This window comes from Telmatherina bonti, assembly GCF_933228915.1.
Source record: "Telmatherina bonti genome assembly, chromosome: 13".
In the NCBI taxonomy this organism is placed as follows: Eukaryota; Metazoa; Chordata; class Actinopteri; order Atheriniformes; family Telmatherinidae; genus Telmatherina; species Telmatherina bonti.
In genome coordinates, this window is record NC_136611.1 from 20,075,718 (window position 1) to 20,099,679 (window position 23,962).

Sequence of the window (23,962 nt, forward strand, 5' to 3'; positions counted from 1 at the left end):
GTGCAAAAAAATGCTATTCAAACTTTACAGACAGGACATGCTTTCATTATCTTGAGAATGTCAAATGGACACCTACTAAAATGCTCGATGAAGAGTAGAAGTAGAAAATTTCCACTTTTACGGTGCCTCTACTGAAAGAACACTTTTAAGAAAAGATCCTTTTAACCTGATGAACTCTGGATTGATTGTAAACTTGACCTCCTGTCTGTCACACATTGATTACGTAAGATTGACAGAAGGGGTAAAGACTAGTTATTGGCTGGTTTAGTTGGGGATATGAGAGAATACAAACCCATCATTTACTAGTAATTTCAAAATGTAAAAAAAGATAAATCCCACAGTTCAGCTGGAGTTTATTCTTGCAGGTTGGTCATGTCCAGGCTGATCGTGGCCTGCTATGAATCTGAAAAGGACAATTTGAAGCAGATTTCAATAATAAATAGCATTTGCACTTGGAAGCTTGTCAAACTATCCTGCAAGTAAAATTTCATATTCATACTTTCTCATGGTATCCTCTCTCAGCCATTCTCTGCATCTCAAGCCTCAGCTCCTCGTCTTGGACTCTCAGGGCTTCTCTCTCCTCCTCTTCCTCTTGTGCTACCCTGCACTGCTCCTCCAGCTCCTTTTGCTGATGCTGTTCCACCTGCATTGATTCCACGACTTTAGGACTGCTCTATTAGGACCTTCAATAAACACAAATCTTTGCAGTTTGCACCAACCTGAGCCTTTATCTCTTGCATTCTTGCTGTTTGACGGCCTTTTTCTTGCTCCTTCTCCTGACGTCTAAGTTCCCTTTCAATCTCCAGCTCTTGAATCAACTTTTCTCGAATCTTCAGGGATTCCTCCTGGGCCTCACGGTTCTTATGCATTTGCAGCTCCAGCTGCTGCTTTCTCCCTGCAAGCACCTTACCGACAAAAAAGTAAAATAAAGATATGTTTTGGTTTATTTATTCATCTTTTCCCCTGACAAAATATCAAAAATATTCAAAACAAACTTACCTCATGCATGAGCCGTTCTCTCGCTTTCCTCTCCTTCTCCCACTGAGTCTCTTGTTTCTCCCAAACACATTGAGCCTCTTCTCTGAAATATATATTATACTAGTCTGCATTCCAAGTGGAGCAGGAGTCTCTTTCTGGAGGGTCAACACTAAATCTTGATGCTCACCTATGTAGGATGTCTAACTCAGCCTCTCTCTCCTGCTCCAGCCGAAGCTGCTCTTCAATCACACGTTTCATCCAGGCAGCATCTGCAATAGCTCTTTCTCTTCGTGCTGTCTCCAGCCTCCTGTCCTCCTGTTCCCCTTCCAGCAAAGCTGCCAGAATCTTATGATCGGCTTCCTGGTGTTGATACAGGGTTGTAAGAAAAGAAAAGAAAAAAAAATCAGGAAAGATGGATTATATATTTAAAAACACGCTGTATGTGAAGCAGGGTTACCAGTTCATCCTGCACTTGCTGGGCTCTCCTCTTCAGTTGAGCTCGATATTGATGGATTAAGAAATGCCTAGTGGAACACAAATCAAATGAGTCCAATACATTAAAAGAATTAAATGTAGACTTAAGAATGGTCATTGGAGAAAAAAAAGCTTCTCCTACCCCATTCTAGACTTCTTTCGCCTCTCCTCCACATTCCTCCTCTGCTCCTCAATCTTGTCCAGCTCCCACTGCTTGACCAACAGAGCCTCTTGCTCTTTTTTTAGACGGTTAGCCTGAGAGAACAGAAGCATATAGCCAGCTCTAAACTATTTTTTCACAGAATGGTTTGTTGAGGATCCAAATACCTCCTCCTCTCTCAGCTTCAGCTCTTCCATTTGCTTGCGAAGATCCTCCATTCTCTTACACTCCTCTTCTTTCTTCTTCTCTTCTGCTTGCCTCATCCTCTCCAGAGCCTCCATTCGAGTTTTCTGATACTCATTTTCAAATCTTCTCTCCTCCTCCTGTTCAGTGACTTCCTTCTGCATGTTTGCCAACATGAGTCACACAGCAGGTGTCAAAACTATCTTAATTACGTATTATGTCAGGCGGATTAACCAGAGTAGGTTTCTGACTCTGGTCTGTGCTCACAGAACACCGTTTAATTAAAAATAGATATGCTGCATTATTAATTGGTCATGTAGAAGGATGATTACAAGTTTAATAATTGGTTGGCCTTATGTGTCATTACTGGTTTAACACTGGTCAACTATTAGAATGGAGGGCATTTTCTTTACAGTTTGGTTTTGCTATCATTTAAATTAGCAGAATTTGAGCTATTTTATCAGGCAGCTGGGACGATTACCCTACCTGCTTCTTCTCAGATATCTGGTCCTGCCACTGGCTGACAACATGATCTTTATGCAATGCTGACTCGACCTGCAGACAGAGTAAGAGAATGAGTTGTGACACAGCTGACACAGATACTGACGAACTTGACCCGAACTGGCAGAGATACCAGAACATTTTATTCCTTAAAAAAACGCAGGACTCAGGTTATCGGAAAGTCATGGAACATGTACCTCACAAGTGCTATAAGATTCCAGATGAAATGGACATCTAGGCAAAAAGTGCCACTTAGTGGGCTCTTCAGAAATATGGGATGTTTAACAGATATCTTAAGTCATTTATCACATCATCACTTTGAGGTACTTTAAGTTTTTTTTGCATCAACTGTTAAAAGTCGTCTACCTCTCGCAGATCTGGGTTGTTACTCTTCCAGTGCTCTCTCAGCAACTCTTGTGCAAGCTAAGGGCAAAGAACATATGTACATATCTTATACTCATACATGGCAGAACACCACGATCACTATAAACAAGGAAACATGCAACTACTTCAGTAAAACTACCTTCTTCCTTCTTTCTTCTCTTGCTGAATGAAGCTCCTCAGTTTTCTGAACCAATTGACCCGCCAGTGTGCTCCTGTCAGGGACTACTTTCTGGAGCTCAGCCTCCAGCCGGTTTTGCTCCTCTTGCAGCATGGCCCTGAGCCGACTCCTGCGTTGCTCCAGCCTGGCCTTCTTTTCCTCCTTCAGTTTTTGATTATGGTATGCTGACATACTAACAAAAAGTGGACAAATGCACTTGAATTAGTTGCAGTGGCATTTTTGATGGTGGTATCTGGGTTGCACTGATAACAACAAGGCTATCTATAAAAAAAAATAAAAAATAAAAAAAAAGGCCAGAGTCTGCTGTATTTGCTGAGGAAGTTAAGGTCCTTTGGGGTGCAAAAGACTGTGCTAAGAACTTTTTATGGTTCAGTGGTAGCATCAGCCATCTTCTAGGGAGTGGCCTGCTGGGGCAGCAGCATATCTGCAGACAGGAAAACACTCATGAGTAAGCTATCATCTATGATTGACTATGCTTTCCACCTGATGCATGCCAAAGTGCAGTGTTCAATCTAGGTTCTCAGGGCCTCCTGCCATGCATGTTTTAGACATGTTACTTCTCCAAAACACCTGAGTCAGATTACAAAACTTTCTCGTAAAGTTCATTGCAGCCTGTTAACGACAACTTTATTTCATTCACATATGTTAAAGTAGGGACGGTCTATGGTTAAAACACACAGGACACGGAGTTCTGAGGACCTTGATTGGGAAACACTGCCATAGCGACACAACTGAAGAGCTCCTTCAGCAACAGACTCCTTCATCCAAAGTGTTTGAAGTAGAGACACCATAGGTTGCCAGATGGCGACAATTACTATCACAGTTAATATTAATTAAGAAGTAATATGCATTTGCTGTACAGCATGTATGTGATTAGTGTTTTTAATCTAATACTACTGCTAATCTTATTATATTTATCGATCTTTAAATGTCTGGCCGTTTAGTTACTGTTGTAACAAGTTGAATTCAATTCCCCCAGTGTTGGACTAATATTCAACTATGTAATCTATTATTTGTCTAGTGATTGAACTGTTTGACAGAGGGGAGTTACAAACAAAATCAGAAATTTGTAAAAGATCATTCAAAATAGTCATACTGTGTTTATTAATACTAATCCATTAGATTTCTTCACTTCTTTGACAGTCCTTGTGAGGATCGTGATGTGTATGTTCATTACTAAGAGCAACATTTCATAAATCATTGTTTTTTAAAAAACGTTTGAATACTTATTCAGGTAAATTAGTTAATATTTTTTGTTAAGAGTAATTAAAAGTTAGATGCTTTAATAACCTTGAAGCATCTCAGGGTAACGATTAATAATTAATAGCATGAGGATAAAAAGAGACAGAGGGCATCATCATTACAAAGAAATAATTTGTGCAGTTGATTTGAAAGCTTCACAATTTAGTTTAGGAGACTACTGTGTAGTAAAATCACGCAGTTACTGGGTTACCTCTGCTTGTATGAGTGTTGGGAGCTCCATCCAGCATGTGTCTGGCTGCGGACTCTCTGCTCTCTGAAGTACTGAGCATGAAGCTCCCACTGCTGCCGCCACCGAGCCTCCTGCTCCCGCTGTCGGGCCAGCTGGTCTGCAAGTCCCCTGGACCGACTTGGTGCACGGGATGATAAAGTCGGTAGAGCCATAGGCCTGAATCAAAATCAACACATCAGACAACATGAGCAATAAAATTAATCATAAGTAGCTATTTGGTAAACTGGTAAATAATTAAGACAGCGAAGATTTAATTGACTTTACTTTGATACATGTTACCGACTTTAAACATTTTTTTTTTAAATGTGGGCAAAAAGAAATGAAATATTTCAGAGAAAACTGAATCTTCCAACACTGCTCAATAATCTATCGGCATAAATAAATGAGCACTCAGCAGCAAATGTTCGTGCACTTATTGTGGGTTTTACAGCTCCCTAGATAATAATAAACATATTTTTTTTAAGTGGAAAGATAGTTTCCCCCATATAATTATATTAAAGGTTATAATTATACAACGAAAAAGCAGCAAAATCTTTCTACCGTGTTTGCCTTGCAACCGCCGTTTTCCTTAGTTACCGACTGACACACTTCCTAGTTACGCATACGCTACGGCATGAAATAAAGGACAGAAATCTGCGGAGCGAAATAGCGCAAACTCTTTCCTTCTCTGCAAAATTATTGCAGAGAAAGAAAGAGTTCGCGCGATATATCTACGCAGATTTTTGTAATTTACGTCATTTACTTCTCTCTCTCTCTCTCTCTCACACACACACACACACACACACACACACACACATATATATATATATATATATATATATATATATATATATATATATATATATATATATATATATATATATATATATATATATATATATATATATATATATATGTGTGTGTGTGTGTATATATATATATATATAATATATAATATATATAATATAATATATATATATAATATAGATTATACATATATATATATTATATATATATATATATATATATATATATATATATTATATATATTATATATTATATATATATATAATATAGATTATATAGATTATACATATATATATATATATATATATATATATATATATATAATATATAATATAGATTATATAGATTATACATATATATATATATATATATATATATATAATATATATATAATATAATATATATATATATAATATATATAATTTAATATATAATATAATATAATATAATATAATATATATATATATATATATATATATATATATATATATATATATATATATATATATATATATATATATATATATATATACATATGTGTGTGTGTGTGTGTGTGTGTGTGTGTGTGTGTGTGTGTGTGTGTGTGTGTGTGTGTGTGTGTGTGTGTGTGTGTGTGTGCGATGAACATTCATATTCCATAATATTGAAATATATATTGAAAGTAATACAGTGTAATCTAATGTAGTGTATGTGAGGGTAAAATGGGTGGGGGCCCTGATGTAATTGATTAGATCAGGTGTAGCATAAGTGTTTTTCTGTATTTTGGTCAAAGCACATTTTCAACTGGACAAATGGCAATAATTCAGTTCTATCACTAACAAGTCAGTCACATGAGCCTGCAGCTGGATGTCCTTCTATGACCTAGGTGCACTCTGGGTGACTTGAGTGCATTTGTGCGTACGTTGCTGTGGGTGTGTGTGGGTGTGTGTCTTGGTTTTCAGTCTCTTGGTGTCACAGTGAATCTGCAGCAGAGTGTTTGACAGCCTGTTGTTTCCATTCCAGGGCTAACATTGAGTTCAGACTAACGAGATGGCTCTGTTGATGGAGCATCAGTTCAGACAGCTGCCAGCTGACAAACAGGTGGAAACAAGACCATTTCTGGAGGCTGTATCATACCTTCCACCATTCTTTGGTAAGTAAAATTTGTTTCTTCATTGTGGCACAGTGCTGCATACTGACACATTCCTGATTTTTAAGTGATGTATACAAACAGAAGTCAGGGGCTGTAGAAAAATGGTTTGGTTCAGACAAATATACACTTTCTGAGCTTATTAAGCCTGCATAGGTTTACCATAGATGGAGCTGACGGCATTGACCAACTGAGATCAGACTGGAGATGTGTAAATAATGAATAATTTGAGTCATGCAAACTGTTAAAAGGACTTAACCAGTACAAAGTACAGAGGCTTACGTTGTTCTTGCCAACAGACTAATTTTCCTCTGTTGCAAATATAATAAATTTTGATTAATAAGTACATATCTTGTGGATAAGAAATCTGTCCAAACTCTTCCATAAAACTTGCAAAAACCACTTTTCTGTTTCCAAACGATAATCTTTTTTGGATCGTATTTCTCTCCATCAAATTGTCCACAATCCTTTAGCATGCATAATTTAATCCAGTGGCCTGGATTTTAAGTTGTGAAAATTGATTAGCACGGTGTTGAGTTCCCCTTGTCCATTCACTAGTGGCACAGTGCACTAGGGGATCTTTGTGCAACTTCATTCTGTATTAATACGCTAAAGTCCCTCCATTGAATATGCCATGTGAAACCCTTGAAATGAATCAAGTCTGACGCCGGTATTAAACTCTTTCCTCCTTGTCAGCATTGTTTTTCTTGACCTAGAAATGCCTGGGCCAACTTTCCTACAAGCTATTAAAGTCTTTCTCATTCTTACCCCATTTACATAGGTGTTTGCCTAATTAGACATCTTTTGGATTGTGTGTAGACAATACTTGATTGACATCCACACTGTTCTATTAGTTCTGCCTAAATATGGTGAATTTGAGTGTACACCTATTAACTTGAGTTATATTAAGTGTCAAAAGTTTCCAGGAGTGTGTTTAGTTATTACATAAGTGTTTATCTTTTGACATCACTGGAAACTGTAGAAAAATCTACACAAACTGAGGACATCTCTGAAACAAGATATGCTGCCATCAGTATTGTGGCAATGCATCAGATCAGTACAATAGAGGGGACTTAGCCATGAGTAGTTTCCACTAACAGCTCAGGAGCTGCAAGCGGTCTGGTGTGTCAACAGGTCAACCAGGAGGCATGTGTGTTCAGAACCCCATATGTCTCATTCTTCTCAGAATGTCACCAAGATGCAAAGTGTGTGACACCAAATGGCGATGCTACAAGCTGTCTCTGAGAAGAGAAGATAGCCAGGGCTTGATGGGATCATATAAGCTGGATTGTTTCTTCTTTTAATATTCAATGTGTTGATTTTGACTCCTTTGGGTTCTCCATTCTCATGTAGTTCTTAAAAAATTTCTCACAGATTGTCTCGGGTCTACGATTTTTGCCCCAATCAAGGCTGACATATCTGGCAACATCACAGTAAGTATGACTTAGATTTGTCCGGCAATGCCATTTCTCTGAAACAATGCAATAAAGTCATGTGTACTGTTTTGCTTAAGAAAATCAAGGCAGTCTATGATACCAATCCTGGACGATATAAGACACTCCAGCAGATTTTGGAGGTAGAGAAAGAAATGTATGGAGGTGAATGGCCCAAAGTTGGCGCAACACTGGCACTTATGTGGCTGAAAAGGTATGAGAAATTGTGTGATACATTTTTGTCCAGGTTATGTTCATGCAGAGTAGAAATTACTCTGAATGTAAATTCTTTTTCAACAGGGGTCTTAAATTCATTCAGATCTTCCTTCAGAGTCTTGTGGATGGTGAAAAGGATGACAACAACCCCAACCTCATTCGAGTTAATATTACCAAAGCCTATGAAATAGCTCTTAAAAAGTATCATGGCTGGTTTGTGCAACAGCTTTTTAAGGTGAGTTGAAAATTGGACTCGTAGTAACAAATTTAATAAATTTATGTAAAATGCCAAGAAAAGTGTGAGTTGTATCTAAAGATGACTTCTCCTTCTTTAGGCCGCTCTTTTTGCTGCTCCTTATAAGTCAGATTTCCTAAAGGCCCTCTCCAAGGGTCGTGATGTCAAAGAGGAAGATTGCCTGGAAAAAATACGAAAATTCCTCATCAACTTCTCTGCCACTGTTGATGCTATTTATGATATATATACTAAATTGAATGCGGACCTTGACTACAAGGTGTGACTGCAGGACACTTAAAGAGGTGTGAAGTCTTTCACAATCTGACTGACATTTACAATCCTCTAATGTTTTTGCATCAAGTATTAGTGCACTATTAATAATGTGTGGGGCTTTTCTGTTTCCTCAGTGCAGCTGCAGGTCTGGTATTTATTTACTTTTTTATTTTAACTCCTTTAATTCCCAACTTAAGAAAAAAATGGAGAGTAAAGTCAAACTTTTTTTGTTTTGAAGTATCTATTTTGCCGTTTAACCAATATTTAAAAAAATATATATATTTACTACATATGTTACTATCAGGCTGTAATATGTTAAAATAATTGTAGTGCATGATTGTTTTATTATTGTATCCACCTGGACAAAGAAGATCAGATTGTGTATAATGCAGCTATGAGACATTTTTTTATTACCATAAAATAATGCAAAAAGCCTCAGAAACAGTATGAATCAAGCATGATACATACATCATGATAGTTTAAGTTTGGTCTGCTTATCATATATCCATCTGCCATGAAGTCCATATTTTTGTTGTCTTTTCAAAGTAATGCTATTATCAGTGTGCAATGTTTTTACATTCGCAGGTCTACACATGATTCTTAACCGGATTGTCTTTAAACTTTTAAGTAAAAACAACATGTCTTTTCTTATATTTCTTATTTATACTGTATCTTGTGTCCTCTTGCATCATGCTACATTGTGTGGACTGATAAATTCAGTACATTTAATTAATGTAATTAACTGTTCAAATCCTTCAATTTTCACTGCAAACAGTTTTTTATGGACAAAAGGCTTGTGGGCAAAGTTTTTGGACTACTTTTACTGGACCATTGCTAGTATAACAGAACTGTTTTGTTGCAGTATCATCTGCTACTGAAGTACAGCATGGCTTTAAAGATCAATTGCACTGGTGACTAGTCAGAAATAAGTGTTTACTGAATTTAAAGATATAGTTGTCATCAGTAATGGCATAAATCATTCAAAGTTAAAGAATTTTAGTTTTCCATTATTGTATAAGGTGTAGGTACTTGGAAGGGATACTGAGTCAAATACATATTTATTTTTCATATTCTGCTCAATGTGTGTATGGTACCAATGGTAATAAGTGTTATCAAAATGTATTTATGGATTAAACTGCTTTGTTGCCACCACATTTATCCAATTTTTATTTAATAATGCACATCTCTGTAATGTTATTTATTTCAGTGAACAGATGCGTTTACACAATTTCTGTGCATTTGGCTATATGTTTACCACTCTCTTCCCTGACAATGCTTCAGCCTTCGACACTTATGCCTCATATGAATCCATAGTTTGCTCTGATGCCTCATTTTGTAGATGAAGAAAGATATAAGCACAAGTCCGAGTAAAACTCTAGTGTGTAAGACAAGCAATGTCACCACTTCTCTCCAACAATTGAGATTTGAAGTGGGGTCAATGTAAATAATCAATTATTTTTTTATTTACACATATCTTTTAAAAGACAGGGAATTTGGCATTTTGGCACATTTTTCCACATGACATATTTTAAAATCCACACTACTACTACCACCTTTATCAACATGCTGTATGTTTTATGTATTTTTTTCTGTTCTTAAATTTTACATTTCTTCATCTGTCTGTTAATTACTCAGCATGTTGCCCCACTTCCTAAAGAATATTACTTTGTTATGGCTGCCTTTATGTGGGGTTTTGCAGCATGCTCTTCTAACCTAGATTGTCTAGTTTTGGTGCTCTATGATCCCCATCTTGTGGCTGTTTTCCTCACCTGCTACCTTCTATTTAGCAGGCCATAGAGGTTTCAAGTTAATACCTCATTTATAAGAAAAGCTTGGTTTACTCTTTTCTGAAATGAAAGTAACAATGAGAGGTCCTACTTTTTGAGACCAGCATGTTTGTGGCATTCACATCACATCATTTTTTTTCATTTTGCCACCCTCTAATATTCACATGTAATAATGCGGACTGTTAGCCTCACTTATTCTCCTCAGTACAAATATTTATAGCTCTGTCTCTCTTTTTGAAGAAAGCTGTTGCCAAGCAAATTTGGTGGTACCAACTTTTTGATGTTAATTGCCTTGATTTCTTTAACATGACCAATAAGGAAATCATGATTGCATACTGCAACTGATAGCTGATACTGTACTGTTACTTGACTGAAGTAATGGAAACTGTAAGGAACCCTTAGTAGGTAGGAAGAATCTTTCACTCATTTTTGCCCCTTCAGAAATCTTGAATATTGCCCATCATCCACAATCCCACCATCATGTTGCTGCTTTTCAAACAATCCAAACAAGACCTGCTTAAAGGTGTCCAGGTAATCTAATTTTATTTTAGGGTGTTTGGTGGATATTTTCCAGAGGAAATCCCCAAACACAGACAAGTATCCTTGAAGAGTGAACTCCTAGTCCAGAGGAGTATTAACTACAAAGCATACTGGTAGTAAAGTGAAAAAAGCATTTGTGAAACAAACAAACAAATAACAAAAACAGTTTTTCATGGACTACTGAGAAAATTCTAACATGTCTAAATACTTAACACTCATGCAAGAATAGCTTATAGTGAATTTTACATTTATAATCCCACTGTCAAGCACATTCACATAGAAGCTAATCCACAAAGGCCTGCTCCCTGAATCATGCGTAGGTCAAGTTTATAGAGGATTTAATGAAAAGTCAAAAGTCAAACATACAAATCTAAAAGCATTTTATAAATGTAATGTTTGAAAGATCTATGATTATTTCCATCACTGGCTTTAGTCGTATTCTCTACATTAAAAACCAGCTAGCTTTCTTTATATTTATGTGCTACTTTGAAGAACAGTTTTGTGTATAATTAATGTTGTGCAGTAACATCTTTAAAAGAGGAAAATTGTTCTCAAGTGAGCTATATAACAGAGTAACAAAACAATAACAATAATTTGTGTTCACTGCAACATTAAAATGCTACACGGACAGATTAATATTTTAGTAGTGGAAATCATTTTGGCTTATTCTGGTAAAATTTTACTTTTAATCATTAACATGAAATGTCCCCCAAAGGGCTCCTTTGGTTGCATTTGTGCCACACCCTCCTTACACATTTACCAACCTAATTACAGTTGCTGAAAAATGGGTCAGTTTTTGTAAAACAACTTCCCTCACTAGGTGTGTTCATTCAGCAGTGAGGCAGAAAAGGAAGCCATTGTTAACTTTTTTATCTGCTGTTGAATTAAGTGAACGAGTCTTTTAAGTGAAAAACAGGAATAAAGTAAAGAAAATGTACTTTAAGTTAACAGTCTCCTCTCAGCTGTAACATCCTGTCATAACCACGAACGGTTGGTATGTAATATGAATTGTACTAACTTGTCTTTGTACTTCCAGGAATAAGAAGGGAGCTTCAGAGAGGACACCAGCGAGAAAGCGTTTCCATTGGAATTTTACTATTACAATGTCAGCCTCTAGCGGCCACAAATGGTACTGCACCCAGTGCTTCCGCCTTGGCTCCAACTTTGTGGCAAGGTAGCAGTCACTTTGTCCCACCCAAAATCTGTGAAGGCATCCGTTGTTCTGGTGGACGGCGGCCGGACACATAAAGCTGAGCAACAGTCCGTTTTAGTTGAACCACTTTCATCAGACTCGAGTCATCTTAAAGCCGAAGAGGACAGGGAGAGCTCCACGGTGGCTGAGAAATACGTTTGAGGAGCTTTAATCTATGGGGAAAAAAACTGCGGAGCATTTTAAAAAGGGAAATGGATCTGCTGATTAAAACAAGGCAAGTCTTTTAAATGTTTTTGTAGGTTCATTAACCCCCCCAAAAAAGAAGATTATAGGTAGATTCTACATATCTTTTATACTTTAATAATAACAGTTAAAAACTTCATGATAATTCCATAAATGTAGAACTGTGTGTTGTATGCTTTATGTTGAATTAAAAAAAATATCCCTAAGAAGACATTATAATTTGCTTTGTATTACTTTTCTTATTTTAATCAGTCATCACATTGGTTATATTCGGTTTTATTTTAATTTTGCACTCTGAATCCATAGCGGAAGCACAGAATATTTTTTAAAATCATTATCTACTACTTATATATTATTTTATATTTATAGCATATTAGCTGTCGGTCGCTTAACATCTTTGCCATTGCACTTTTTCCTTCTCTCCACCTCCCCGCCTGTTCCTCCTCCTTCGTCTCCTCCTCCTCCTCCTCCTCCTCCTCTCCTGGGTGATGTCACATCAGCAGTGGCAGAGCAGGAACTTTCTCATCAACATTAGGGTCACTCACATTTGCAAACTTTCACAGTGGAAATCCTCTTCCTGGATCCAACAAGTGAATACTACATGACAACGCTCTGTCACTGACTGAATTATTTCTTCCTTCACAAATCCACTGACTTCTATTTACTCTAATTCAACAGTCCATCAAGGGCAGTCTCTCTTTGTTCTTCCATCTTTTTACTATCAGATGCCTGCTGAAGTGTAATGGCATGATAATCCTTTGTGTCAGACAGAGTTATGAGTCATTCCTCTCCCTTTTGTGGGACTCCCATCTGCCCTGTTTGTGTTGCTCCTTTGCTGCAACGTGTGGCTTAGATAGGTTGTCAATGTCAACACCAAACCCAGGAAAGCCTTTTGCTGGAGAGGAAGTTCATGTTGTGCATATTATCTTGTCAGGTCATAGAGTAGTGGAAAAATATATTCCCAGAGACGCTGGGTCGATAAAAGAGCCTCTGGTTGTGAGAAAATATATGGACATTTTAAATTTAGTGTTGACAGATGGTTCGATTTTGCCTGAGAGTCCAGACTCATGTTGGTTTGTCCGTCAGTCCTTCCACACATCCCATTCCTGTATAACAGAACTCATGGTTAATTTTTTGGGAAAATCACATTTTATTATGTATATCTTTTCATGTATTTTACATGCTGGTTTCTCTTTTTTGTTCGGCAGAGCCCATGCAAGCATCAGCATCATTTCCAGTCTCTCTTGAAGAGGAATTTTGAACCTAATTGTGAAAAAAGGGATGAATGAGGTACAGAGGGGTTAAATGTCAGCTGCAGTCAATTGGCACTAAAAGCTGAACTTTTCATAGTTTGATTACTCAGATACATTTGCTCATTATTCATTTGATAAATGAATGTAATCGTTGACTATATTTGCTATTTCAGAACATTTCTTTCATTGGGTGAACCAATCAATCAATCAATCAATCAAATTTTATTTATAAAGCGCTTTACAACAACCTTAGTTGACCAAAGTGCTGAACAAAGATAAAAACAAGTAAAAATATAAAATAGCAGTTCATTCGCATGTAAAAATCTCAACAGCTAAAGGCTGATCTAAACAGATGAGTCTTTAGCCTGGCCTTAAACAGAGGGAGGTCCATGATGGAGCGTAACTCCAGAGGCAGAGAGTTCCAGAGTTTGGGCCCTGCCACTGCGAAGGCCCGATCATATAATTAAGGATTTTTAAGCAAATCTTATTTAACTGCAAGATAACATTACCTGTGCTACAAATTGTATACCAACCACAGTTGCTATTTCCTCCTTCCTTCTTCCTTTTGTGAGCTGCAGATTGATCAGGCCTGTCATCATTTAAGATGTGTGATATATTTTCCTGCATGCTACATAGACAACAAAATGAAACAAGATTAAAAAATGATTTTTCCTGTAAATCACTGTCCTCCCCACCATCTTTTTGCTGAATATATCACTGCTATTTTTACAGGGCCGCTCTGGTCTCCTTAAAAGGTGCCACCTTGTCTTGTCCAAGGCTGACACCCTTGGTTCTGTTTCTGCCAGAACTGCTGTCTCTGAAGATTCTGGAGATGGTGTGGCTGCTCAGGCTGAGGGTGATGCACCCTTTCCTCTTGCTGACATCTCACACCTGTTTGAAAGTGAAGATGGCTCCCAGTCAGTTCAGGACACGAGTCAGGATTCTGCACCGGAGATGGTGCAGCCCGGCCAGCCTGCAGACAGCAGACAAAACTTGCGGATGAAGTTCCAGGGGGCTTTCAGAAAAGGCATTTCAAACCCAATGGATCTATTAGAATCCACCATTTACGAATCAAATGTGGTTCCAGGCCCTAAGAAAGCTCCCATGGACTCACTCTTTGATTATGGTACCTATGGAAGGACAAGCAACCAGAAGAGACGCAGGAAGAAACTCCCAAGAGGGTGAGAAGAGCCTTTCTGTCTGGACACTGAACAACCAGTGTGTTTCCAGGACTTTATGATTCCGTGTCCTTTTATTATCTTAGTTGAGGTGTTTGCCTGTTTTCATTAGGACTTGAAAACCTTTACTGGATTTTTTTAAGGGTGAACTTGCTGCCCTGGAAAAATGCTGTCATAAAAGCAAAAACCTCCTGAGCTGTAGCTTTGTAGACTGAGGTGTGCACACCAATGCATGTAAACTGTAGGCAATTCAGTCCTCATTCATGACATTCCCAGACCTAACAGAGAGCATGTTGTTTGTTTCACTGCCGCCGTTGAGGTCATATTTTTGGCTGCTGCCTGATCTAAGGCAGCTCTACCTGCTCCAAGTATAGAGAAGTCCATTTATCAGAGCACTCAGGAGTGTCAGTGTTTTGAAGACAGTGTGTTCATTTACCTGCCTAATTTTCTTTATTTTTTGTTAATGAGAAAAGATATGGAAGTAAATAGAAATGTGGTACCCCTGTGTAACATAGTTGAGTTCATGGTTCAACATCAAGTCATATTTCTGTGTCCTCCTAGTAAAACTGAAGTATCATGTGACGACGATCAAAGCTCCGACACACCAAAAATAATGAAAATATTCAACCGCTCTCTGCTGTTCGACTGTGTGTCACGTGGAGACCCTGAGGCCCTTCAGGGCCTTTTGGAGTACCTGCAAAATCAAGGGAAGAGGTTAACAGATGAGGAGTTTAGAGGTAAAATGTTTAAAACATCCCAGTTATCTCAATTAAAAAAAGAAAAAAAAATGTATATATATTGTATATATATATATATATATATATATATATATATATATATATATATATATATATATATATATATATATATATATATGTACACACATATATATATATGCTAAGATCTGCTAAGATCTTCTGACCACTTAATTTGAACTTTGACCTTTTGTGTCCCTCCGCCCTTTTTCTGTGCTTGCTTTTGAGGATGTGAGCAAGAAAAAGGTGGAGTGATGTAAGTCTTTGTCCAGAGGGGAGAAAGGCCTGCCAAAGCAAAGCTTCCTGTCTGTGTGTGTCTGAAAAGTTGTCTTAGGCTTGTAACAGTGAGCAGAGAGAAATAACAGCTGGCTGTTGACTCTGTGAGAGAGTTAAATCTGGCTGCAGTTTTTTTTTTTTACCTACGTACCAAAGGTGAAGGGCTTGTTTGATCCCTGTTTTTGACACTTTATTATTATGAAGCTTTAAGACTTTGATGAATATTACAGCCCTGAAGTTCTGTCTTTCTTCTTTCGTTGTGACCTCATTGAGTCTGACTCATACTCATATTTACGGGGCCATCAGGAAGTCACATTTCACTTGAGACAATACTTATGCAGAGAATTTTTTTTTCTAATAACGTGTCAGTCAAGATAACAGCGTATTGGATAAACTGTTAAAAGCTAATGTAAATGCAAATGATTTAACCACATATAGCTACCTAAGTATATAGAGATGAGAAGTGAGACCAAGGATCTTGCCATGTTAATCGAACTCTGACTTACAGCAGTGGTTAGTGAAATAACCATTGTTAATTCTCTGGTTGTTGTCAGATTGAACCAGTTTCAGCTTTTTAGTTCAAATTGAAGCATCTACCAGTGAGAAAAAAGAAAACAGAAACAAGACAATTATCTAGGTAACCAGTAACTAAAACAAGTGCCAGTTACCAGCTGTTGCTTATAAAGTGATACGTAATAGGCACAAGGTCTTCTATGTGGACAGGACTAAGAGGTGAGTTGGGTCATTGTACTTTTATGAGACTAAACATAGAAACATTAACTGTCAAAAGAAAAAGAAAAAAAAAGTCTTTGTCTATTTTTCTTTTCTATTTATATCCTCTAGAGCTTTCGACCGGTAAGACCTGTCTGCCTAAAGCCCTGATGAACCTCTATGGTTGTCAGAACACCACTATCCCCCTGCTGGTGGACATAGCAGAGAAGACTGGTAACCTCAGAGAGTTCATAAATACACCTTTCAGGGATGTCTACTACAGAGGTAAGAAGCTAACCTCATAATTTTCACATGCTTTGACATCAGACTCATTTGTATTGGGAATAGATAATGGCAGTTTTGACAACGTGACCCTGCTACCTTCCACTGGCTTGAAGCTGGCAGAGACTGAGAGCTGCTGTTTGTGTTTCAGTATATGGCGATGGCCCCAACACAGAGAAAAGGAATGCATTTACAGGATGTATGTTTACAGCCTGTAAATGAGAACACCCAGGCCTCATTTGTTTGGATTTCATCCTTTACTGGATCTGAAATCCTTTTTCAACCTGTAGTATTAACCATCTACTACCAATGATCCATTATTATCCAACATTTTCCAGCTTATATAATTACCAGCAGCTTCTAATTGTCTAAAGCTTTTTATTATACAATGTAAAAATGCTGAAGAATGCAAATTATTTGGGTTTGGACTCCAAAGAAACCGCTTTTAAAGATAAGTTGCCATATCCCAGCAAGTTTTCTTTTTCTCATTTCTTTTACATTAATCTTGAAGCTCAAATGTGTATTTCTTAACACACATATATTTTTTCTTGTGTAACGGGCAGAATTCCTGTCATAATAACTAAGGGAAACATTTTGATTTCATTGATTTCATCACATCTTGGCAAGTGATTTTATTTGATATGTTTTCAGGTGAATTCAACAAAATGCAGTAACTTTTGTGTGTTGTTGTTTGTCATTAGGCCAGACTGCACTTCACATTGCCATTGAGCGACGCTGTAAGCAGTATGTGAAGCTGCTGGTGGAGAAAGGAGGAGATGTGCACGCTCAGGCAAGGGGACGCTTCTTCCAGCCCAAAGATGAAGGAGGCTACTTCTACTTTGGTACTGACTTTTAAAGCAGCTTTAATTGTGCTTCTATATTTTTATACTTTATTTTTAGTCATTGAGTTCTGAAAAAAAAACCCTACCATTTTATTTTCTGTCATATACAAAAATAGTAATGTGACCTATGTCAGGTTTCTACGACTCCACTGCTGTTTCAGTTTCCACTCTTGCTGCGTTGCTCATAAATGGTTATTTGGTCTTTTCTTGCAACTTAGAGCTGAAATCTGTGTGTTGTTCAGCTGCTGAGATCAAGCTATTTAGTCATGGAACATTTCTCTAGACAAGTCACCCCCATCACCACAGATAAAGAAATGACATTACACCCCACCCTTTTGCTTTTTTTTTTTTTATGTGACTGGTTTTGTCTCGACGTCGGCAATAAGGATATTGCTGAGGTGGACTACACCTTTTACCCAGATGTTTTTGGAGCATCATATGAAAAATGGTCACTAGAAAATGCTCCAAAAACACATGAGAAGACAAGCGTCGTTTCATATGTTGAAGTGGTGTGTCCATTGAAAGGTGTCTGTGTGGTACAGTTTGGAAAAGTAAACTTCCTCTGCTGGTGGGAGTGTCTGTCTGACTTTTACACTGAAAGAACAGAGAAATCAGATTCAAACTAAACTCTATACCTCCCTCTGCTGGCCAATGTTTTATCTCAGCTATGACAGCCCTATAAAACATTACACTTCTACTAAACAAAGATAGATTCTGGAGCATTATGAGGGCTAGTAATTCTTTTTATACAAACTAATTTTTTTTTTTAACATTTGCTCATTTGATTACAATTAAGTATAATTTGCCCCTCTCTTTACAGAGGAGATGATGCCTATTTTCACTTAGCATGGTTGTCATTCCCAAATCCCAACATGTCTGGGCACAGTGTGAGTAATTTGCTGTGGAGCTTTGAGGCGAGGTGAACAGGAACCTGGCAGGGCTGATGGCTAATGGGATTTAGACTCACACTAACTCTCTGCATGCACCCGTGCAAATCCATGAAGAGGAGCGTTTCTATGTGAGGTGACAAAGTAATCTGTCACCCATGGCAACGGCTCGCTTTCAGCAGCTGCTTTTGGCACTGTGGGCCCCTCCCTCTAATTGTGCTGCTTTCATGGTGGGGATTTAAGTCAGATCTTTGATCCATGTTTAGTATGCTTTGTGAAAACCAGCTACAGTACCTAATTAACCCTCCTGTTGATTGGTTTAATGTAACCTCAAATGCAGTTCTGTTCACTTGTGATTTCAGGTTTAAGTAAGCGCTCTGTTTGTTTGCCCAGGTGAGCTGCCTCTCTCTCTGGCTGCATGCACTAACCAGCCAGACATAGTGCACTACCTGACTGAGAATACTCACAAGAAGGCTGACCTACGACGCCAGGACTCACGTGGAAACACTGTGTTGCACGCGCTAGTGCACATTGCAGACAACACCAAGGACAACACCCGTTTCCTTACAAAGATGTATGACCTGCTGCTAATCAAGTGTGCCAAGCTCTACCCAGACTGCAGCCTTGAGACGATACTCAACAACGATGGCATGTCACCTCTCATGATGGCTGCCAAACTTGGCAAAATTGGGGTAGATGCATTTACAATGTGGTCCATGTGGTCATGTATATTACTGTTCTCAAATCAAAGTTTACATCTTCTCCGTATTCCTCCAGGTGTTCCAACATATTATCCGACGTGAGATTAAAGACGAAGAAGTTCGTCATCTGTCACGCAAGTTTAAAGACTGGGCTTATGGTCCAGTGTACTCCTCTCTCTATGACCTGTCTTCACTGGAAACATGCGGTGAGGAGCCATCTGTACTGGAAATCCTTGTCTACAACAGTCGCAATGAGGTGAATGAAGCTTGCAATCAGCTGAAGATGAATATTGATACACATATGCCATTAAAATGGAAATAAACATGCATGAAATTAAATTAATGAAATAAAAATATACCTTATTTACCCCAGTATTCTGTGTGTAAAATGTCAGGATTTTTTTTGTGTTATATTTATCAGATTATGTGTGGGTTTTTTTTTTGGTCGTGTTGACAGAACCGTCATGAGATGCTGGCTGTGGAGCCCATCAATGAGCTGCTGCGGGCCAAATGGCAGAAGTTTGCTGCCGTAACTTTTTACATCAGTGTTGTTTCCTACCTCAGCACCATGATTATTTTCACTTTGGTGGCTTTTCATCACCCAAGAAATGAAACAGTGGGTGTTAAGGTACTGTAAAAATAAGGGAATATGAACATGTGCAAATGAACATGTTATTTTAGCAGGTATAGTATACATTCTTATGATGGTCATCAATTTGAGATGTAGAGAGGTTAAATCTACATTATTTATCTCAGAGGGAAACTGGAAATGCATCCTCTGTGACTTCTGCTAATTTCTGTTGTGAATTTTTCATGAGTTCTTCACCAAGATATAACTTAATACTATTACAGATAAAAAAAAATCATCTCTGCTCATCACATGTTTTCTTTCTGTAAAAAAATTAAATCTATAAAATACAGATGTAACTCTGCCTCTCAGGTTGACAGCATTTACTATCCTCTCCCCCAAGCAGTGAGGACAGTTATTTTCACTGTTATCAAACTAAAAGATTTAACACACTCTTTTTGCAATCCACAAATATAAAGTGTGGCAAATTATGATATAACTTGATATGCTCATACAAAGATAAGATAATCAGCTGCTAGCTACTACCAATTTATTTTCTTCTAACTTATGAGAAAAAAAAAACAAAAAACTATAATTACAAAATTGCTAAAGTTTTAACTCACTATTTATCACATTTAGTTTTCTTATTTAGGATATTTTTTTACGCAGAGTAGTTTTTACATGTCGTGTGGTACTGCTAAGGTTCAGGTGAATATCTGTAAAATCATCATCACCAACAAGCTTCATATTTTCTCTCTCAGCCTCCATACCCCTACATCACATCGTCTGACTACTTACGATTGGCAGGAGAGATTGTAACTCTGGCATCGGGAATCTTCTTCTTCCTCACAAATGTAAGACCTTGTTATGGTGGAATTGCCAGCTCCTCACTAGCATCTTAGTTTTCTGTTATGAACCAGTTATAACATTTATGTGTCACGATGGAGACATTTCTCTTTTTCTTTTTTGTCTTTTATAGTTTAAGGACCTCTTCCAGAAAAAGTGCCCTGGGATGAAATCTTTATTTATTGATGGATCCTTTCAGCTGCTGTAGTAAGACTTCATCCTTTTGCAGCTCCTGCTGTGTATCTCTTGATTACTTTTTCCTGAGGCATATTTGGCAGCTATTTAACAATGTATAATTAATTCCTCTGGATTCTCCCTGTCATGTTTTTATTATTTGATACGTTAATGCAACACATGGTCCAAAACATAAAGTAGAAGATGTTGAGCGCCTTTGTGACTCATGTTGATCTGAACCATTAGCTTTGATATTTACAGTTTGTGGAAATGTCAAATGATAACATTCATATATTTCTCTTTTCAAGTATGACTGAAGCAACAGAGCCAGATCAATGACAAGGTTTTTGTTTTTTTTTTCCTCTTTAGCTTTATCTATTCTGTACTGATTATCATGACGGCTGCTCTTTACCTATCTGGCAATAATGCCTACATTTCTGTAATGGCGTTTGCACTTGTCCTGGGCTGGATGAACACACTTTACTTCACCAGAGGCTTGAAGCTCACTGGCACCTACAGCATCATGATACAGAAGGTGAGGTAGTGAACACCAGAGGCAGTATGCACACACAAACACCTTTGTATGTTGTAACTTCCTGTTTTGTTTTTCCTCCTTAGATACTTTTTAAAGACCTCTTCAGATTTCTGCTGGTGTATGTACTCTTCATGATTGGATATGCTTCAGGTAAGCTAACAAGCTGCTTTGAACTGTGTTAAGATATTGTTACTAATCAGTTTGTAGCTTTATACTTAACAGATCAAAGACTTGCATAAATATCACAGTCTCAGTCGGAAAGCAAACTAGTTTATTCCTCAGGAATATTACTGTACCTGCTCGCTTAGATGTAACACAAACATCTGTGTTTCCATCCCACAGCATTGGCGTCTTTACTGCCAATCTGTCCTTCACCTTCAGAGTGTAACGGGGTCTGTCCCACCTACCCCAAATGCAGAGACCCAGATCTTTTCAGGACTTTCCTACTGGATCTATTCATGCTGACTATTGGGATGGGAGAGCTGGGTGCAGAGATACTCGACAGTGCACAGTATCCAGCAGTCTTTCTCACTCTCTTAGTCACTTATATCATTGTCACATTTGTGCTCCTGCTCAACATGTTGATCGCTTTGATGGGGGAGACGGTGGGGCAGGTGTCCAAGGAGAGCAAGAAGATCTGGAAGCTTCAGGTCACAAAACGTTTCCATTTAAACCTAAACATAAGTGCTCAGTTTCTCTTAGAAAGCAAAGTTAGATTCATTATAACCGCATTGTGAATCCTCAGTCTTGTCATTTTAATCAAATCATAATTACACTGATCATATGTAGCATGCTTGTTTTGCAAGTTCATATTGGCAATTAGTCCTAAACAATACACCAGCTCATTCTGAAAAATACCATGAGTGCGGCAGATATGGTGTATGAAACCAAACAGAAATTTTGAATTTATAATTGCAGAGCATATCAGTGGAGACTGTGAGGGTAGAAAATTCCATAAAGATCCATTTTTTATATGCAAAGATGTCTGTTCAGTTTGAAATCACCAGAGTTTGAAACATTTCATGGCCATTGTAATGTATTTCAGAGGTTTACAGCACTGTTAGAAAGATTTTCTCTTCAGTTTACAACTTTTGTTTTACTCACAGTGGGCAACGACTATCTTGGACATTGAGCGCTCATTCCCAGTCTGTCTTCGCAAGTCTTTCCGAGTTGGGGAGATGGTAACTGTAGGAAAAAACTGGGATGACACACCGGATCGACGCTGGTGTTTCAGGTATTTTTTTATTATGGCAAATCACATGATAACATTCATACCTTGAAAGCCATATAAAACAACAAGACGGCCCCAGATATTCTTTGTTGAACTGTCACCAAAGCTTCATCATGACATATGCTACCTTTTTGTTTTGTTTTGGTTTTTTTTTCCAAATTTTGTAGTGTGCGAGCCAAGCAGATGATTCTTTTCATGCACATTTACACACTGAGTCATGCATTACAAAAAAACAAATCGAGTTACAGAGCAAACACGCACAAACGACAAACAAGGTATGCAGTTTGGGACAGAAGAACTATCTCTCATGACCAAAACTGCTAATTAGGATCTTCTCTCCCCAGGGTGGACGAGGTTAACTGGTGTCACTGGAATCAGAACCTGGCAATTATCAATGAGGATCCAGGCAAGACTGAGACCAACCAAATCAGTGGTCTTCAGCAGAGCATCAGAGCCTTGAGTAGGGGTGAGATTCTTTTTATATTCTCTTGATTAAATGCACAAATAAAATGTTTCTTCCCGTAGACCACACTCACATTCATTCATACAGATAAAAGCATTTCTCTACATCCCTATGCAGATCGCTGGTCCTCAGTGGTCCCGCGGGTGGTGGAGTTAAATAGGAGTCCTCGGCCTCATGATCAGGTGATAGAGATGGAGCTACTGACATCAAGGCACTGACGCCTGAAGAAGACTAGTGAAGAAGGTCATCAGCATCAGTGAGATTTATCTGCAGGGGACTGTTTGACTAATAGTTACAATTTGCACACAACTCATGTGCCTTTTGTTCAAATGCAATATATTGACTAATATTTCACTTGCAGGATAGTAGGGAATAGGGCTAACTGTATGCTAGCTGTATAAGATAGTTGCATTAAATATAGGTAACTCTGAAATAAGACACGAAAAAGTTGGATTTTCTTCAGTTAACCCAGAGGAGTGGAAAACCTGATGCTGCGATGTTGTGTACATCTGCATTTCAGACATCAGTGGGTGATCACTCAGGGATTGAACAATCAGAATATTTAATTTTGTACCTATATATTCAAACAAAATCATGAAATTTTAATAGCTAGAAACAGTATAAATGCTCTGCCATTGCATTAGCAAATGAAAGCTTTCTTAAAAACCTGCATGTTTAAATAATGATGGATTTTTTTCCAAGAAACTTTGCCCAAACAAATTTATAGATCAATAGAATAGTTTCAGGCTTTGCTTGCCAAATACTTTATAAGATGTATTTTCCTTAAAGATCATACTCTACATACTCTTTTTAATGTTTATGTTTTCAGGTTTATGGTTTATCAGTTTAGAAACAGAGTAGATTTACGTTAGGCAATATATTCCCTTTCCGTATTTCTTATTGTATTAATTAAAAACACTACTTTTACTGGCTCAGGCATGGACTGCCAACTTTCATTTTGAAATGAAACAATGCACTGTGTCAATTTCTGATGTATGCATTATTATATGACTACAAAAGTGTAACGCTGAACAAGACGGGCATGATGAGCAGGTTATAGTTGTCAAGCAAATATGCAAATGCAAGACAATAGCCTTCCGTGTTATGATTTGTCT

At 37.7% G+C, this 23,962-nt stretch overlaps 3 protein-coding genes across 3 annotated transcripts; 2 read left to right on the forward strand and 1 right to left on the reverse strand.

Annotated features, from left to right (window-relative positions):
* Positions 1-262: 262 nt before the first annotated feature.
* tchp (trichoplein, keratin filament binding) lies at positions 263-4,502 on the reverse strand (the record flags this gene model as incomplete). The annotated part of the gene is made up of 12 exons (XM_079251551.1): positions 263-403; positions 500-643; positions 720-905; positions 1,000-1,081; positions 1,166-1,338; positions 1,436-1,502; positions 1,595-1,707; positions 1,780-1,953; positions 2,282-2,350; positions 2,663-2,719; positions 2,820-3,030; positions 4,312-4,502. 12 exons carry the CDS (start codon positions 4,500-4,502, stop codon positions 371-373), a joined length of 1,500 nt encoding a protein of 499 aa, XP_079107677.1. The 3' UTR covers positions 263-370.
* A 1,663-nt stretch (positions 4,503-6,165) lies between these two features.
* Positions 6,166-8,432, forward strand: gltpa (glycolipid transfer protein a; the record flags this gene model as incomplete). Its single annotated transcript, XM_079250835.1, has 5 exons — positions 6,166-6,268; positions 7,640-7,698; positions 7,779-7,912; positions 7,999-8,149; positions 8,250-8,432. The coding sequence occupies 5 exons, from the start codon at positions 6,166-6,168 to the stop codon at positions 8,430-8,432; spliced, it is 630 nt and encodes a 209-aa protein (XP_079106961.1).
* A 4,919-nt stretch (positions 8,433-13,351) lies between these two features.
* On the forward strand, positions 13,352-23,962 carry trpv4 (transient receptor potential cation channel, subfamily V, member 4). Its single transcript, XM_079250810.1, has 16 exons — positions 13,352-13,435; positions 14,131-14,579; positions 15,138-15,313; positions 16,451-16,603; positions 17,302-17,442; positions 18,723-19,021; positions 19,107-19,286; positions 19,488-19,658; positions 20,360-20,452; positions 20,578-20,651; positions 20,988-21,153; positions 21,237-21,303; positions 21,496-21,803; positions 22,260-22,387; positions 22,729-22,850; positions 22,965-23,962. The coding sequence occupies exons 1-16, from the start codon at positions 13,427-13,429 to the stop codon at positions 23,063-23,065; spliced, it is 2,637 nt and encodes an 878-aa protein (XP_079106936.1). The 5' UTR covers positions 13,352-13,426; the 3' UTR covers positions 23,066-23,962.